At 33.9% G+C, this 20,173-nt stretch overlaps 1 protein-coding gene across 2 annotated transcripts in view; it reads right to left on the bottom strand.

The window, feature by feature from the left end:
* The window catches only part of TBC1D19 (TBC1 domain family member 19), a 148,681-nt gene that overhangs the window by 80,479 nt on the left and 48,029 nt on the right, over positions 1-20,173 (bottom strand). For both annotated transcript variants that reach the window (XM_017505107.2, XM_037730148.1), the window contains exons 8-11: positions 17,096-17,206; positions 10,591-10,663; positions 4,700-4,738; positions 2,814-2,926 (exon numbers count right to left, since the gene is read on the bottom strand). In XM_017505107.2, the coding sequence (XP_017360596.1) occupies positions 2,814-2,926; positions 4,700-4,738; positions 10,591-10,663; positions 17,096-17,206 (336 nt within the window). The remainder of the gene's footprint in view (positions 1-2,813; positions 2,927-4,699; positions 4,739-10,590; positions 10,664-17,095; positions 17,207-20,173) is intronic.

The following is a 20,173-nucleotide window of genomic DNA, read 5'->3' as shown; positions in this document are numbered from 1 at the left end:
TTTTTTTGAGACAGTCTTGCTCTGTTGCCCAGGCTGGAGTGCAGTGGCATGATCTCAGCTCACTGCAACCTCCACCTCCCGGGTTTATGTGATTCTCATGCCTCAGCCTACCAAGTAGCTGGGATTACAGGCACACAGCACCATGGTGCTAATTTTTTGTATTTTTAGTAAAGTCAGGGTTTCTCCATGTTGGCCAGGCTGGTCTCAAACTCCCAACATCAGGTGATCCACATGCCTCGACTTTCCAAAATTCTGGGATTACAAGTGTGAGCCACTATGTCCAGCCTGACATTTCTTCCATTTAAATAAAAGTGGATGAGGACAAGAGCAGGCGCTGATGCAATTAAGTCTACAGGTTTGGCAGGGGAAATTTGAATGAATTTCTAATGATGAATTCTAGGAGGTGAAGTATTTTGCTAAGACTGAAGCGAAGGAATGAAGAGAGTGGAAGTCAGAAACAGGTACTGTGAAGACTAAGTGAGCTGACCACAAAAATCTAGGCAGGTCAGGCAACATTTTTAGTCAAGGTAAGTTTGTAAGAACCTTGCTAAGAAATCACTAAAGAAAATCTTAAATGTTAGTATTAGTCTTGGCTATTTTATCAGTGAGCAAGCACCTAGAACAAAAGTAGAGGGGCAATTTCTATCTTAAATTAGCAAACTGAAATGAAAACATTTAAAAATATGAACAACGTTTACCAGATATGGATATTTTGACACATACCTAGAAATGTGTAGAAAAGAAAATATATAAGAGCAATCCTTTTAAACCTATCATATATTTTCTTTAAAAAATGAAAGTTGGATAATATTCTACTGAAGGTATGAAAAGAATTAACTACTAAGAACCACAGGTGTTATATCCAAAGTCTTGGTATTGAAAGAGATAGCTTTATGTATGTGAAATGTAAAATCTTCCATTAATGTCTAATACCTCAACTATGACTGCAATTATATGTGCAGCTTATTTTATGTGATTGAAAAGTGATTCAACAAAAAATTCTAATAAGGTATTCTTAATAAGAAATAGTCTTCTTCCTTCTCTCTCTCTCTGTCTCTCTAATGTATCACCTACAAAAATTATTTTGGAACTGCTATAGTTTATTGGAGTCACACTTTTATAGCTGAAATTAACTGTAAGTGATAAAAGATGCTTTAATCAAAAAATTAGATTGCTTTCCTGAAGATATTAATTTCTATTTACAGATCTTGAATAGACTTGTCACTTTACAATTAGAAAATTCAGATGGCTATTAGCTCCAAAATTCAGAGGTAAAAATCATCTTAAAAACTTTTTTCTTTTTACAAGAAAATATCTACAAGTTGTAAAAACCACCTTTGAACACTGTAAAAAATAATCATTATCTGGGATTAGTACTTTATTATTATCTGGGGTTATTAGGATGATACTTCTGGAAATACTCTAAATTTGATTTTGCAATGGCACTGATTCCTCTGCAAAGAGACAGAATTTGTCAATCCAATTTCTATACAATTAAGTTGGCAGCACATCTACAAAGTTAGATCAGGACAAAAGTTGTATCTTCTTCTACAAGAATTGATATACTCACAAAAAAAGGTTCAATATCTACTCAAGCCTATTTTACAAACTATTTTCTTTAAGGTATCACTATAAAAGGCTACCACTATCATTTGTCTAAAACTGCTCTGAAATAAAATTACAAACTTTATTGTTTCAAAAAGGAAGCAAGAGATTTTTGACAGAGCTGTCCAGAGGGAGACTTAAAACATAGTATACACACAAGCACATATACATAGTTTGCAAGGGGTATAGGTATAGTTTTTATAACAATATTAATAATATTTGATTTTCTTTAAAAACATCATTATTAATTATAATTAACTTATAACAATTACATGTAATATGTAACTCTTATGATTACTTTTATTAATGGTGATCATTTATGTTCCAGATACTGGTTAAAAGTACATGTACATTATTTCATTTAATTCTAAGAATGATTATGTGATATAAATATTATTACCTATATCTAAGTGTGGGTTAACTGAGGTTTGAGGAAATTTAAGTACTTGCTCAATGATATATTTCTAGTAAGCTGTGGGAGGTAGAGGTTGACACTATATCCGTATAATTGCAAAGCCCATGTTTTTAACCACCAGGCTAGAAAACTACTAGAAAATGAATAGAAAACTATTCATTAAAGTCTTTTAAATGGATGACTTCTATGACTAATGGATTTAAGCAAAAAACAAACAAAAAATCCCCGCTAAGAATATTTCAAGAATCAATGTCTTACATAATTTTACTTTACTGAATCTATTCCCTATCTGTTGGTGATCTCTTTTCATAGTTGTATTTCCTAAAATAAAATATTCTTACATATAGAAAAATAAGATTCCCACTTAATCTGTCAATTTTTAGAACCATAAAAATAGTGCATATTTCAAAGTTTCGTGTAGGGACAAAGAATTCATTTACTTAACCTGAGTTGCCTTACTTTATTTCTCCCTAGTCTAACATCCTTATTCTACCACACATCTTCACTGATCTAAATTGTCAGTCTCTGCTTCTCAAAATTTTACTTATTGTTTTGTTGTATATAAAACGTCACATCATTTCACTAATTATTAATAATAAAACTTCTGTATTAAGCAGACGATTATATGTTTAAATTATACGTTAAATTTTAGAACTTAAAACTACAGTGATTTTGAAAAGTTACAAAAGGGGTTAACAATAGATTAAGAAACAAGTTTTTTCTATTTTAAATAACTGGTCTTTGAAAAATAAATAGCCCAACGCTAAAATCTGACCCATTTTTTTTTTCTTACCTCAGGTTCACTGGAAATATTCAAAATGAGAGCCCACAATTCAGCTCTCAGTGCCGTGGGACTGCCTTGTCTGATGTACTGTTGAGCAGCAGCACTATCTTGTTCTGCTAGAACTGTTCAAAAGTATATGAAAATCGCCTTAGAAAACTCATAATAAGAAACATCACTGAAATCTTCAATTATAAATCTTCAATTATAAATTCAGTCTTTCTATCTAAGATAATTACACCATATCTTGACCTTTTAAAATTTACTCTCTGGATTTCGATACAGCCCTATTTGCAGCCCTCCCAGTTTCAAGCCTTAAGCTCTTCCACCTCCTACCCAGTCTGGGTAGGGAGGGACTAAATGTAAGGACTTTGAGATCACTTCTATTCATATAGTTTGAGATCACAACTATAGCTTCATGGATCTGAAACTAGCACTGTGTATGTGTATGTCCGTGTGTGTGTGTGTGTGTGAAATTTTTATTCTATGATCAAGTAAATTCATAGCTACAGAAACTCCAAATTTCTTATGCATATTCTACTACACCATGAATGGTCTACTGTTTGGAAACAGTATGGTATATCAAGTTTCATGGCTAAGAATTACAATATATGGGGGGTGGGAAGCTGGGGAGAGATAGCAAGGGGAGAAATGCCAGATGTAGGTGATGGGGAGGAAGGCAGCAAATCACACTGCCACGTGTGTTCCTATGCAACAATTTTGCATGTTCTTCACATGTACCCCCAAACCTAAAATGCAATAAAATAAATAAATGGGAAAAAAAAAGAATTACAATATATAAGAACATTGGCTATCTATTCTATTAAATGACTTCTTAGTTATTTGCCAAAATCAACAGAAAACAGGGATTTTTAAAGACATAGAAACAAAGATCTCATAAACTTGTAAAAAGGCCCAAATTATTCTTAAGAAGCTAAGTTCACACAATCAGTATGTTATCTTTTGCTTTCATTTTCATTTTTATTTTCTTTAATGGAAATGTCAGCTACTCAGTCTGGAAATAAAGGTCCAAAAAAACCGAAATGAAGCAAAACCAAAAAAAAGATGCATCAAAACAGCTGCTAATGTTAATCTAATCAGCAGTGTTTTATTTTCTTCTTAAAAAGAAATGGAAAATAATCTCATATTAAATGAAAATGACATGAGCAGAAGAAACAAATCATGAAATAAAAGAGATGAAACATATTCTTTAATTTGCAATTGCTTTTAATAAAAGTGTCAAATCATACAAAGAAAGTCTTCTAAATAAATATGATTTTTAAAAATTGAACTAGGGAATTTGGTACATGATAATGTAATTGTCATACTAGGTTCATTCTGATACAAAGACCAATCTATCCTTCATATTTCAAAGACAAAATAGGATTTATAAAAACAAGGAGAAGAATCTTCAAAAGATAGAGAAAAATTATTCCCCAGGACACTAAGACACACTTTGGTTATTAAGTCATACCACTGTGAATGGTCACTGGTAACCATTACAGTTATATTTTCTCCTGATGCGTGAGCATATTCCCATTAACTCTAATGAGAGGTGTGTGGGTGCATCAAAGACAGAACGTGCCTTTTTGATTTTGAAATGAAATTCTACAGTCGAATGGATTAAGTTAACATCCCTGAGGAATATGTGTCTGTATTTCCTTTTTAGTGAACCAGCTGTGTACTTCTTTCTCTGACATTTATTGATAAAGCCAAAATGATACATTTTCCCTACTTATAAAGACTCTCATTATATAATCTGCATGGTTAAATACTACTCCTCTTTAGGTTTGTTGCTTTTCAGAGATTAAATTTCTCTTGGAGGTTATTTGAGGCAGACATTTACTTAGGACTCTCTCATTTTTCAGAAATAATAACATTTATAATTAAAAGCTTACCTTTTTGTCCAATACGTACATGCTCGTTTTCAAAAAGTTCTAAAAATGTTAAAAGAAAATAAAATTATTAGACACGAGTATTATCAACCACATTTAGAACAAGATTAAGTACATTTTTCTGGTATTGATATGTTCAATGATTTTTAAAGCCAGATGGCTCTATAGAAAACTGCCAAGAATATCATATATGTAAAAACATTTTTTCTAAATTTTTTAAAGTTAAATAATTTTTTGTTTAAAATTAAAATGAGCATTTAATCAAACAAAAAAAATGAATGAACTTTCCCTTTGTTAAAATATCTCCTCATAACACAAAAATGTTCCTGTTCATTTAATTTTTTTCTAAAGGAAAAACAAAACTTACCGACAGCTTAATTTACAAAATCCTACTTCCACTCCTATCTACCACTGGCTGTCTCATAAAAGCTTTACTAATATATAGGTAAAATCTCACTATACAAATGCCATTTTAAAAGATTCTATGGGGAGATTTTTTAAAGTATAGATCATAATGGAAAAAGATCATGAACTAGACCATATTACATTAAAAAAAAAAAAAACTTCTGTTCATCAAAAAACACTGTTAAGAGAGTGAAAATGTAAGTAATAGAGTAGAAGAATTTATGTGCTGTACATATATCTGGCAAAAGACTCCTATCAGAATATATAAAGAACTCCTGGTAGACAAAGATAGATGACTCTCAGACATAAGCAGGCAAAAGACTTAAACAGAGGCTCTTCACAAAAGAAGTGACCTGAAGGACCAATAAACATAAAAAGTTGTTCAACCACAGTAGTTTTCAGGGAAATGCAATTAAAACCACTATAAAATACACAACCTCCACGATAGCTAAAATGAAAAAGGCTGACAACTCTAAATGTACAAGATGTGGAGCAAATGAACTTCTCATACAAAGCTAGTGGGAGTAGAACTTGGTACACTGTGGAAAACTGTCCAGCAATATCTACTAACACTGAATATATGTGCATATCCCATGACAATTAGAAATCCACTCTCAGTTATAAACCCTAATGCATACACATGTGCACTAAGAGACATGTACAAGAATATTCACAGCACCACCATTGATAATAACTGAAAATATAAAGAATTCAAATTACCATCGGCAGGATACTAAATAGTGGTATATTCATACAATAGAATACCACTATAATACAGCAATGACAATGAATGAATTATAAGTCTCTACAAAACCATGGACATTACAAAGAAAAGCCAAACACAGAAGAGTATATACTTTATGATTCCATTTCTATAAAGTACAAAAATAAACACAGAAGTCAGAATAGTTTTTACCCATGAGAGTGACAGAATCTGGATGTGTACCTAGGGGGGCTTCTGAGATGCTGGTAATATTCTGTTTGTCGGTCTAGCTGGAGGTTACACAAGTGTGTTCACTTTGTAAAAATTCACAGATCTGTATATACATGATTTTTTAGTCTTTTAAAAAAATCCATAAAGCTGTTTTTTCACTAGAGTATTTGAGCCAGAGTGCCTTATTCTTTTATTGTATTCCTAATACCTCTGAAGTAATTAGGAAGTAATTAGTTGAGCAGATTATATAATGACTAAGGAAAGTGTCTGGGATCCCTAACATAAATCATTTATATATATAATGATTATATGTATAAATATATATAGTTATATATATATAACTATATATATTTTGATAGTTATATATACATATTTATATAAATATATAGTCTCTATATATGTATATAGTAACAATATAGTTTCATGTTAATCAGCTATGACTTCTGAGGCTTAGTGACAAAAGAAACAATGCTTCAGTGAACACTGTAATAGCATAAGATGGCAGATGTAATATGGCAGCATATCATAGTGGGGCTTAGTTCAGTAAACTTTCAGAAAATAACAAACAGTATATTACATGCACTGGAGATATTCTTCATATAGAACTCCATAACTAGTTTTTCTCAGTTATCTTGATAGGCACATCCATCACAAAAGTAGCCCCTAACAACCTGATTTTTTTCCATCCTCCTTGACTAAGGATTAAGTTAAAATTAAGTTTAACTTAATCCTTAGTTAAAATTTCTCTTCAGATTCAAATTATAATCCTTTATGTTCATTTCAATCAATGTAGTTTACACAGTTCAAGATTTTCTTCTCATAATATGCCAAGAAATGTTTTATATTCATAATTTTCATTCAATGACTAAAGAACAGTTGAATAATCAATTAGAAATAAGTTGCTAGCCAATTCTCGTTTTCTAATAAAAGCAGGTATTACTAGATGATAACAGTGCTTTATTACCCAAAGTAGTAAGAAATAACAATAACCAAAAAGACTTTTTTAAAGAATTTAACTAATTTTGCTTTCTAAATGCTATTTTCTGTCCTAAGAATAAGAAGCCTCAAAAGGTCAGTACCAGAATCTCCAACTTATACTCCAATTCTGTGTTTTTCAGAGTGCCCTCAGGACCGTTATGTTAATAGATGCGTCTATATTAATAGATCTTCCTTGGAAAAAAATTTGTTAAAATGCTCTTGGAAGATGCTAAGCTAGAATAATTTACTTAAGACTTCTCATAGTCTTTAAGATAGCAACACACACTGTATATTTTAAGAAGTATGTATACAATACAACCCTTCTCAAAACTTATTTGACAAGATTCTCTTTTTCACAGGGCGTCTTATGAGTGCTCTGCATTATAACACTTCAGGAAACACTGCACCAACTGAGTATGATGTTTTCTTTTAGAAAGAAAATGTCTATTTAGCAGAACCGTCATCTAATAAGATTCATTATTATGTATACTCCGACAGTATCAGACATATGACCTCCTTCACCATAAAGGCTCATGAAGGAATGCTGACCTTGCTCACTCTGTTAACATCTGTCTTATAAATGGATTTCAAAGTAAATGTGTGTGTGTGTGTGTGTGTGTATTTAAAATAAATGCAACGCATGTTCATGAGAGTTTGTAAAGATAATGGCTATGACTTTTTTTTATCATTGTGAATAAGGATTCTATAGTATCATTGTAAAGACTTTTTCTCCTGACTTTTATATAAAAGCTCATAAGTTCGTAAGAAATGCGTTTCAAACATAATAATAATTGAATAACAGTGATATAAAACATAGGCAACAGAGGTTTTAAAGACGAGTAAGAAACCAATTTCTTTAAGTCACACTTAAACTTAATTCTGAATATAAAACTTGCCTCTAGACAAACACAAGTATGAGCAACATTTTCAAACATTAGCATTGCATTTCAAATTTAGTCAAAGCAAAAGACACAGACTAAAAAATAAAATAATAATGAATTTTAGGCAAAAATATTTATATATGACACTATATTTCTTTCAAGTAACACTGTTGTCAGCAATTCACAAGTCAGGCAAAAATCCAAGTCCTATACCACTAAAAACAATTTCATTGGATAAACACTAATTTGATCCAATTTTTAGCAGCCCTGCTTTGAAAAGTAGAGAGAGAACAATAACCACATCAACTAAGAGATTGTCGACCTCCTTCAAGTAGGCTTAGTTGTTCTTCCACATGCTTCAACCACCCTTTAATTTAATAACAGCAAATACCACACTGTATTTTATCTGTCACTTACCACCATTTTTTCCCCTAAAAGCAGAGATTATGTCTTATGTCTATGTATTCTATGTATATCTCTGTATCCACCAGTCCCTGGCCCTCAGTAGGGTCTCAAACACATTTGTTTTATTATGAGTGAATCAAAGAAGGAAAATCCACACTGTAAGTTTAAAATGCATATATTAAGTCTTTAAAGCATAGATACTATGATATTTAGAATAATTTTAAATAATTCTTAAAGATTACAAAAGTCAAAAATATTATTTAGATATTTTTCTAAAATATCTGATATATTTTCTAAAATATGATATTTTTCTAAAATATCTATGCTATATCATAGCATAGATACTATGATATTTAGAATAATTTTAAATAATTCTTAAAGATTACAAAAGTGAAAAATATTATTTCAAAAGTGAAAAATAAAAATATAACTCAAGGTTGTGCTACTACTTCCTTTCCTCTTCTTATATGACTATCATTTGCCATGATAAAAGTATAAGATATTTTATTTTATAAGATTTTACATCTTCTTATAAAATAAGAAAAGGCTGTCAAAGGTGGCAGGAGGGAGGCAGCACAGTGTAATAAACTCTGGAGACAAACTGCTTAGTTTTGAATCCTGGCTCTACCAGTTACTTGTTTTGTGACCTTGAGCAAGTTACTTAACATCTCCACATCTTCAACTTTAAAATGGGTAGTAATCCTATATCACATTATATAAGAAAATTAAAACCATAATGCAATACCACTATACACTGCCAGGCTGACTAAAACAAAGATGAAATACACCAAGCATTAGTAAGGACATACATCAAAACTATGACTCTCATACATTGTTGGTGAAAGTGTAAACTAGTAGTACCACTTTTAAAACTCACTGGCAGTTATTTTCTAAAGATGAACATATACAAATATGAATACCAATGAATGAATGAATGAATGAATGAATATTTCTAGGACCTAGAAAATGCACTCTCAGGTATATACCCAACAGCAGAATATAGATATGTTCACTAAAAAACACATACTAGAATGATCATAGTAGCCTTATTTGTACTATCCTCAAACTTGAAACTTCCCAAATATTTATCAGCCATAGAATAGATAAACAAATGTGTGGTATATGCATCCAATGGAACACTAGAAAGCAAATGATCCACAAATACATACAACAATATGGTCGAATGTAACAAATATAATTTGAACAAAAGAAGTCAAACATCACAGAGACACACTGTATGCGTCTATTCCTATTAAGTTCAAGAATTTGAAAAACTAATCTATGCTGCTAGAAATCAGTTATCTTTGAAATGGGGATTGAAGATTGAAAGAGGGTAGAAAGAGGGGTTCTGTTTAGTGTTCTGGGTATTTTAATAGATGTATTCAGTTCGTAAAAATTCATGTTGTCCTCTTAATTATCTATGTGATTTTCTATATGCATTATACATTAATAAGATATTAAAAAAATGGAAATAGGAAGGAGTTGCTGAGAGGTTAAAATAAGACAATATAGATGCAATATATAGTATGTGTTCAATGGTTATTTCTGATTATATAGTAATAATAACAGTAGTAATTATGTAATATTGCTATTATAATAGTAACAATATCCAACTTGTTTATTTTATAGAGGAAGAAACAAATCCAAAGATGTATTGTGACTTGTGCAAGTTGCACAGCTAGCCAGTGGCAGAGAAAAGACTAGAATAGTCTCCTAACCCCTATCTAGTATTATTTCCACTACAGTACAGGGCTCCCAAACTTTAAGTCAATCTTTACTTCCTTTTTATTAAAGCTAAATACCAATCTACTTATTTAATAATTGAATTTATGCACAAAAAGGGAAAAGTTAGGAAAACTGCTTGGATTATTAAGGTTTAAAAGACACTATTTTTAAAGGCTAAGTTGACTCAAGGTGTTCACTTAAGTTGATGATACAAAAATAATGTCAGTGATCACGTAACTTGGTGATACAGAAAAAAAAAAAAATAGATACCGATGGCCAGGAAAGGATGTTGCCAGTAAAGATTCTGATAACAAAATAACATATGTCTAATGACTTTTCAAAATCATTTTAAAGACTTTCAAATAAAAACACAAAATTTAGTTGAACTCTAATAATTACATCATACAGGATTGATTCTGTTCAATAAATAACAACAGCCAAGGAGAGGCAAAAGCTGCTTAGTTTTCAGATATAAAAATATTGCTAGATTAATTTGGAAACAGCAATATAAACCTTAAGCTCACTCTCATTTATCATTAATTATATGCCACTGGAAAAATACTAACCAGGAGGCACTTGTGTAGAATCATCTATACCCAGTTGTCCTGTATTTAAGCCAAGTTCCACAAAGCATTCTTTCTGAAAAATAACATACGTAGAATTAACATAGATCTCAGACTCTGCTGCACATTGTTAAAAGATCACCTTTGCCTAAACATCAGCTTAAATACAAATTACAATGTAAAATGAGGCTTTGCTTTATTCAAATGGCTAAAAAAGAAAAGGACATATTAAACATCTAAATAATAATGCATTAGTCTAAAATTAAGGAGAAGAATAGCTAGTTATTACTATATAATATTTATTATTTACATATGAAACAATCATGAATAGAAAAGATATAAGCATTTAGGAAATATTAATATATAATTGGAACGACGCAAGCATATAATATTTACCCAAATAGAGAGCCATCAGCAATATTTTTCTTTCTCCTAGTTTTCCTGCCTAAGAAAAATTTTATTTCTTGCCTTTTGACCAATGAGTGCTGCCACTGTTTAAAAGAACTGTTTTCCAAAATAGTTCTTTGTTTTGCCTTTTTAGGTAACAGACTACTCAGTAAGGTAAGGAATGATAATTATTCTTTGAGTAAAAAACTAACTTCAAACCTTTCCTGAAACATACACACACACACATACAAACAGTACGCATATTACTTACCAATTTTATCTTCAAAAATCATTGTCTAAAATTACCACTATGATCCTGTATTTGTGCTTTCTACGATACTGTCCTTCACTCAGATCTTAATCAACTAAACACTGAAAATATCCAAAACAAATTAATTTTTAAGTACAATTGGACCATCAAGTGCTCTGCTAAAATAACAATAAATCAGATTTATTCTCCAGACTTCCTCTACTTATCTAGTAATGTCTAAGAAAATAATAAGGTTTGTCTGGTATTTTTAAATATATAAAAACCTTACATTATTCACATTTTATGCCCTAAGTAATTAAATATTTCTATTAATATTTGCCTCAGCATTTTGTTACTATTCTAATTGTTAAAACCATACTTCCTTGTCCTTTAAAAAATGGAATTAGTTTTAATCCTTACCAATTATCTATTATTATTTAAGTTGGTGATTTATTAACGTCCTTTACAAGACCGGTTATTCAGCCTAACATACACATATGGCCGGGCACAGTAGCTCACACCTATAATCCCAGCACTTTGGGGGGCTGAGGCGGGTGGATCACAAGGTCAAGAGATGGAGACCATCCTGGTAAACATAGTGAAACCCTGTCTTACTAAAAAACACAAAAATTAGCTGGGCATGGTGGTGTGCACCTTCCCAGCTACTCGGGAGGCTGAGGCAGGAGAATTGTTTGAACCCAGGAGGCAGAGGCTGCAGTGAGCCAAGATCGCGCCATTGCACTCCAGCCTGGATAACAAGAGCAAAACTCCATCTAAAAAAAAAAAAAAGAAAACACATATACACATTTCATTTTGTATTGATTTTAAATAACTACTACTATATTTGAATTTTTAACTAAACTTTATCTACACTTAAAAAAGGACTACATCTTATGTTACCAATTTTTAATGACTGAAGTAAAAATTTGTTATTCTTCCATTTTCAATCATTGTTTTACATTTATTTTAACACATTCTTCTGTAATTGAAATCATTTGTAATTCATTTTTTAAAAATAATCTTCATATTACAAAAAGGACTTAGACCCAATAAATGCTTTAATATTAGGTTCTGTAATTAAAATGGAGAGTTTTGCTTACGCTAGAACATGTTAAAAAGCCTTAACAGAACTCTGAACATTCATTTCCTACCTCATTGCTCTGGACTATTTTTAACTCAACGTTAGCAGACATGGACCTAATCTCAGATATCCTTCAAAACTCACCATAGGTAACACATCTTCGAAAAAGCCTCCTTTAATATTCCAAGCTGAAATAAGCAACTTGCTATGCATACGTATTATCCTTTATCAGCCTCTATCCAAGCACACAATCACATCATACTGAAACTGTATTTTTACTGCCCACTTCACCACTAGCCTGCAGCTCTTGGAAGACAAAGACTGTCTCTTATACACATTTGCACTCTGCCTCAATACTTAGCACAGGGCCTGACATAGCAAAGGGGTTCAATAAATATTACTACTTAGCTCTAGTATCAACCAGCTGACACCACATAACCAAATTAGTAAATAGGAATTTGTCACAACTACACTCTAGAGTTAATAAATCTGTTATAAGGAATTTCTCTTTAATATGTATGAGTCTACATAACATTGTAATTAGGTTTAAGGGCTATCCATTATAGGATCACGGGACTCACTGAGCCTCACCAAGTTCAATACTTGTACAGGTAGAACTGGGGTCACAGATAAACCACGCATCCTGGAGTCAGAATCATTATATTACCAAGCTACATGATATAGGCAAGGCAGAAACAACTATCCGTAATGACTGAGGAATAAAAGGACTATAGCCACAATATCTTGAAAATTAGCCACAGGCTTTTTGTTCTCCAATAGCTAAGAATGCATGTGCATCCAGTTTAGGGTCTCTTCAGGCAGACAGAATACATAGTCTTATTCACACAAGAGCTGAATCTTTTCCTCAACTATCCTTTCCCTGCTTTTTTACCTAGCAAACTCCTTCAAGTTGGCTGGCTTCATGAAGCAAATAGTTTAAGAAATGAAATCAGCTAAAAGACTTTCAAGAACAAAATAGCACTTCCCTGTCTTACACACTTCTCCCCAACACACATGCACACATGCATGCACAATCATAATTGGCCCTCTACTCAGGCACAATCACTTTCAGGTTTTCTTTTTTCCAGGTATTTATCACCTTATTTCCATGTAATGAATATATATTGCTATTTTTAATTCACCAGTTTCAGATATCAGCAATTGATTTTACATGGTAAATAAGGATTTTAGCTCAAGCGTATCCTTACTTCCATCATCCTAATTATATATTAATTCTTAATTAAATCCATCTTAAGAATTTGCATTATTGTGACTATGTAAATATTTCACTGGTGAGGCATGTGATATTTACCAGTGTTTCCATTCTTATACTTTTTTCCACACTGTCCACAATTAAACTGTTTTTTCACTTATACAATTTTTTCTAACCATTTACTTCCTTTTCCTAAAGCCACAACAACTCTGAAAAGACCCTCCTTAATATAATCTCGCATGTGGTCATGCCTGTGAGACCATCTATACTTTGGTTGTTTTTCCTGCGGGCATTCCTCCTGGAACCTTCCAACCTCCTGCTCCTATCTAGGATTGTTGTATGTCAGTCCATTTGTACAGCCTTTGTCCTGGAACTTCTCTTCACTATCATTTCTGGAAATTCTCCTTCTCTTCAGTTGGGATTGTGCTTTCTGGGTCCCGTGTTTTGCTTTTTGTTTATGACCTTGTTTGAAGCACTTCTACCAAGAGCTCCCTAAATAAGAGTAAATATTTTAGATCAGTACATCAAAAAATGTTTACTCCACCTTCACATGATTGTTGGTTACATATAGAATTCCAGGTTTGAAATCACTCAGGTTTCTAAAGACATTACTTCAAAATCTTCTGGCTTCCAGTGTTGCCACGGAAAGTAAGATGCCACTCTGATTCCTGACACCAACATGCTCTGCTTTTCTTTTACAAAAATTTTCAGTTTTCTCATTTTCAAGTGCCTTGTGTGGATCTTCTTTCATTCACAGCACTGGGTATTTGGCAAGCCTTTTCACTGGAGATCCACATCTTTCTTAAATTCTTATAAACTTAATTATATTCCCTCTGTTTCCCTTTTCTGGAACTCCTGGTCAGATGTTAATCTTTGTAGACTGTTCTTGTAATTTAAGAAATCTTTTCCCTTCTATTTTTCATTTCTTTGCATTTTTACTTCATCTTCTGATAAATATTTCCTCAGCTTTGTTTTCAACTCATCTACATGCATTTTTTGGCATACTATATTCTTAATCCAAAAACCTCTTTTTCACCCTCAAGTGTTTTCTTGCATTAATGAAATTCTGTTGTTTCATGAGTAATATCTTATATTTCTGAGAATATTAATGGTTTCTTTAAAGTCTTCTTTTGGAAATAAATGTTCATTTGAAGATGACATTGGGTTTACCTTCTCCCATAATTGTTGCCCTAAAATGTACTGAATCACACACACAAGAAAAAATTCTAAGAGAAATTTCCCCATTGTATTACTAAGCAATGCTATTTATTGAAAATGTATGATCCTTGGCTGGTAAATGACATCTGAAATGGAAAACTGTGAGTGGAGTATAAAAACTGACTGGAAAACACAGGCCTTAGCCACCTGTGTGGTGTCTCTTGTGAGGACTTAGATGCTATGCTTATGTACATTACAAGAAATCACTCCTATTGTGCATGAGACTTCCCTATGTTGTGCCTATGTGACTTGTCATTTCCAGTTGGATACCTTCCTTGTGAGCACTGAAGTAGCATTTGGATGGCTGTAAGGACTCTCAGTGATGATCTACCTGCTAATGGCATGCTAGTATACTATCATGCTATGTTTTCTGTTCTGTTTCATTCACAAGTTTAAGTGAACTGGTGCCAGGTCATTGTCTATTGCATCCTGTGAATGTGAATGTAAATCAGAACCTGAAATGCCTATTAGTGGTCATTCCCTAATTTGGCTATTTGGGTTTTGTTGTTGTTGTTGTTATTTGGGTTTGCGTTAGTTTGGTCTCTGCCTCTCATACTGGAAAAGTTCAAAAGTCTGGGGTTCCTAGGCTGGTCATTCCTAATTAGGAATGAAAATTAAAAACTGACTGGAAGCTCTGTCTGCAAGGATTAGGCACAGAAAGCAGTAGGCTTCACTGTGAGACAATTTTATAGCCAGCCAACCTCTTTTTTGTAAGGGTTTTCTAAATCCCTGTTAGTCTTCTCTCTAGCATTTTAGAATTGGTTGAGGGTAAGGAAGAAGGTGGAGGGTGGGGAAGGTAGAGTCGTGGTGGTAAGAATCAGAGTATTAGCCTCACCATCCAGCAGACTTTCACTTAACCCCTGTTTTCAGTAGCTCATACCTGTCCTGCTGTATGTCTGATGTCTCCTAACTGTATAGCCTTTCTGAATCTGGATCTCTAGTAAATATGCCTCTGGTCTTCTGTGGGGGAGGAGGAGTCATCTGAGTATGCATGGTGACGGGAATCTGGGGGACTAACTTCTCCTGATCCAGACTTCCACACAATTTCCATTTTCAGCCCTATGGCTCACCATGGTTTTCTGTGACATGTGGTTATCTCCAATTCTTGAGCATTTCTAAGGTTCTGTGGAGAAAATCATCTTGCTTCTTGCATCAGTCAGTGTCTAGTTAGGAAATAGAAGTCATACCAGAAATGTGAACAGGGAAAAATAGAAAAAGCAAATGCAGACAGCAACTATGACTTCTAGGCTAAAGGAAAGTAAACAAAGAAGAAACTAAGAACTTAGAAAAGGGTCACTTGGCCTGAAGGCTGAGACTCACACCTATGTAGAGAAGCAGGGTAGCTGCCACAAAGGCAGACCAGGGATAGGGGAAAAACTCATCAAGGAGCAGGTTAGAGCTGGACTATTGAGAACTGCTGAGGTGAATGTTATTGAGCCTCCTGCATTCCAGTCTGCTGGTTCCCACACACAAGAATTAGAAATGGAAGCCGCTTCCTCCTGCTATTGTCTTGCAGTGTCCCTCTAGAACCTTCTATCGACAAAGCCTAACATCAGGCCTGCTGGCAAAAGGGAAATGTTTATAGGGTCCAGCACCAGCATAATAAAAAACAGCAAAAAGGAGGATTTGGAGCTGAAAGATAATAAACTGATTATTGGCACACTTGTCATCCATACTTTCTATCTTCTAGAGACATTTAGGTTTGACCTTCTTCTCCCCTGTCATTTATTATCAGGTCTCTATCTTAATACATTAAAGCCCAGAGTTACAAGTGGCTTCCTAATTTCACCAAAGACAATATTTATATGCTCTTTATTGTTTTAAGGTGACTTTAAAAAGAAGGAGTGATAATTTCTTAACTCCACCATCAGGAAATCTCCCCCATCTTTCATTTTAAAATGAGCTTCCATTTTCTCACAAAATATCATGGTCTCCAGAGCAAAGCCAGTCTCTAATTAACTTATGTTCTCCATCTCCCTAAGTGCCTCACCTTGTTACAAGCTCCATAAAAGCTGGTCAAATTAAATAAAATGTACTTTCTTAAAAACAGTTTTATAAAACTCACAATTTGTCTCAATCAGGCATCTGAATCCCAACAAGCTGTCTCATAAATCTATGCTGTTTATTAAAATATGGAATAAGCAAAAGCATTTATAGGTCAATGTGAGCTCATTTTTAGTCCTATTCACAAAGCAACTTGCTCTGTCTATATACATATTTGTAATAAAAGAATAAGAGTCACAGTATTAATTTAATGAGTAGATTATTCTATTGCTTTAGATACATGCTGTATTAAAACATTTTTTCTAATGGTTATCTTCTAAATGATGTTAATTTATTTTTAAATTTCTATACTTACCAATTCAGGGATGTCTTTTACTTTCAGTGGAACTTGAATTAAACCCAAATGAGTCCTGAAACTAAGAGAATCACCATTTTCATAATTTGGGTTGCGAAGATTAATTAATACCTTTAAAAACAAATCCAAAAAAATTGGTTAGTTTCTTTATAGGATGTTTACACTTATAAAATTAACAGGGATATTCTTGGTGTATCATCACAAAATTAATTACTATTTGGGGTGATGCATATATTTTAATTACATTCTAAAATGCTATAAAGTATATTGAAATGTTAAAATATAATACCATAAATATATTTTAATTGGGATAGTTTTAATATTCCAATGAATAACCTACGATATAAAACTCTATAAAGTTAGAGTATCTGTATACCTATATAACAATACTGCAAGATCTGCACATGGATCCCAGAATTTAAAGTATAATAAAAAATATATAAATACATTAATTAAAACTTTTTGGTTAGGAAAAATAAAAACTGCTTGATTATAACACTTTACCAGAGAAGGAGATAGGGAAAAAAAACTTGCTTGATTGTAATATTTATCAGGAAAAAATTTAGAATCAATTCTAACACATTTAAAAACAGAAATTGACAAGATTTGTAGAAAGATGATGAAGTAAGATTGCAGGGCATCTCTAAACCAAACTCACACGAAAAAAAAAAAAGAAATTTGTAAAGCAGAGCTAAAAAAAAAGGTCATTTATATAATTTTCAAAAATAAGCAACCAGGCATGGTGGCTCACACCTATAATCCTAGCACTTTGGGAGGCCGAGGCCAGTGGATTGCCTGAGCTCAGGAGTTTGTGACTGGCCTGGGCAACACTGTGGAACCCTGTCTCTACTAAAATACAAAAAATCAGCCAGGCATGGCAGTATGTGCCTATAGTCCCAGGTACTTGGGAGGCTGAGGCAAGAGAATTGCTTCAACCCCGGGAGGTGGAAGTTGCAGTGAGCTGAGAACATGCCACTGCACTCCAGCCTAGACTACAGAACAAGACTCCATCTCAAAAAAAACAAGAAAACAAAAAACAGAAAAAAGCCAACTTAGATATTGACACACCATTTAATGTAGGAATCTTATTTCTATTAGTATGAATAAAATAAATATGTTTGCTAGGATCATACAGAAATAATGTTAGTGAAGTACTGTTTATATTGGAAAAATAAGAAACAATTTAACCTATTATAAGGAATTATTTAAATAAAGTATAATGAATTCATATAATAAAATACAGTACAATATGCCTCAATTAATATGGGTAATGACATAAAAATGTTAATAATATATTATTATTTTTAAAGTATCATAATGATAGTAGTTGTTGCTGTGCAATATAATTGTGGGTTGTTTTATTTCTAAATTTATTCTTATGTATGCTTTCTTATTTTTCTAACAACGTGCATTTTTCTGGAAAGAATAATTTTATAAAATATTTTTAAGTAAAACTCTTGAGAGAAAAAAAGCCATTAAGAATCTAGTGGAGGAGATCATGATGACAGAAATGCCATCATATTTGAGGAAGACACTAATGAACTGATAGCTAACAGCTGATAAAATATGTGCTATAATACCAAAAGTTTCCTAAAATTGCAAACATTACATTGAAACCACAAATATCAATAGTATTTGTTTTAAAAAATAAAAAAATAGCAAAGAATCTACAATTTTAGCCTAATTACCTAACAGCTCAATTTTAGCCTAATTACATAAATAAGGAATCATACTTCAAGGGAAACTGTAAAACATGAAAGATAGAAAAAGGAGAAGAAACAGAATATTTGAGTAACAGAAAAATAAAAATATTAGAAATCTAGAAACTGTAATTAAGGGGGTGGCTGGCAAAATGGCTGAATAGGAATGGCTCTGGTCTGCAGCTCCCAGTAAGATCAATGCAGAAGGCAAGTGATTCCTGCATTTCCAACTGAGGTACCCAGCACATCTCATTGGGACTGGGTGGACAGGGGGTCCAGCCCACGGAGGCAAGCCAAAGCAGGGTGGAGCATCACCATATCCTAGAAGCACAAAACATCAGGGAAGTACCTCCCCTGCCCAAGGGAAGCCTTGAGGGACTGTGCTGTTAGGAATGGTGCATTCTAGCCCAGATATTACGGTTTTCCCATGGTTTTCACAACTTGCAGACCAGAAGATTTCCTCAGGTGCCTATGCCACCAGGACCCTGGGTTTCAAGCACAAAACTGGGCGGCCATTTGGGCAGACACTGAGCTAGCTGCAGTTTTTTTATGCCCCAGTGGTGCCTGGAATGCCAGCAAGACAGAAACGTTCACTTCCCTAGCAAAGGGGCTGAAGTCAGGGAGCCAAGTGGTCTAGCTCAGTAGATCCCACCCCCACAGAGCCCAGTAAGCAAAGATCCACTGGCTGAAATTCTTGCTGCAAGCACAGCAGCCTGAAGTCAACCTGGGACACTCAAGCTTGGTGTGCGGAGGGGCGTCCACCATTACAGAGGCTTGAGTAGGTGGTTTTCCCCTCACAGTGTAAACAAATCCAGGGGGAAGTTCAAACCAGGCAGAGCCCACTATAGCTTAGCAAAGCCCTTGTAGCCAGACTGCCTCTCTAGATTCCTCCTCTCTGGGCAGCGCATCTCTGAAGGAAAGGCAGCAGCCCCAGTCAGGGGCTTAGAGATCAAACTCTCATCTCCCTGGGACAGAGCACCTCAGAGAAGTGGCTGTGGGTGGAGCTTCAGCAGACTTACACATTCCTGCCTGCCAGCTCTAAACAGCAGCAGATTGCCCAGCATAGTGCTTGAGCTCTGCTAAGGGACAGACGGCCTCCTCAAGTGGGTCCCTGACCCCCATGCCTCCTGACTGGGAGACACCTCCCAGCAGGGGTCAACAGGCACCTCATACAGGAGAGCTCTGGCTGGCATCTGGCAGGTGCCTCTCTGGGACAAAGCTTCCAGAGGAAGGAACAGGCAGCAATCTTTGCTGTTCTGCAGCCTCTGCTGGTGACACCTAGGAAAACGGGGTCTGGAGTGGACCTCCAGCAAACTCCAGCAGACCTGCAGCAGAGGGTCTGTTAGAAGGAAAACTAACAAACAGAAAGGAATAGCAT

This window comes from Cebus imitator, unplaced genomic scaffold, assembly GCF_001604975.1.
Source record: "Cebus imitator isolate Cc_AM_T3 unplaced genomic scaffold, Cebus_imitator-1.0 Scaffold333, whole genome shotgun sequence".
Lineage (NCBI taxonomy): Eukaryota > Metazoa > Chordata > Mammalia > Primates > Cebidae > Cebus > Cebus imitator.
The sequence above is the reverse complement of the archived record's forward strand: the minus strand, read 5'-3'. Positions and strand labels throughout refer to the sequence as shown.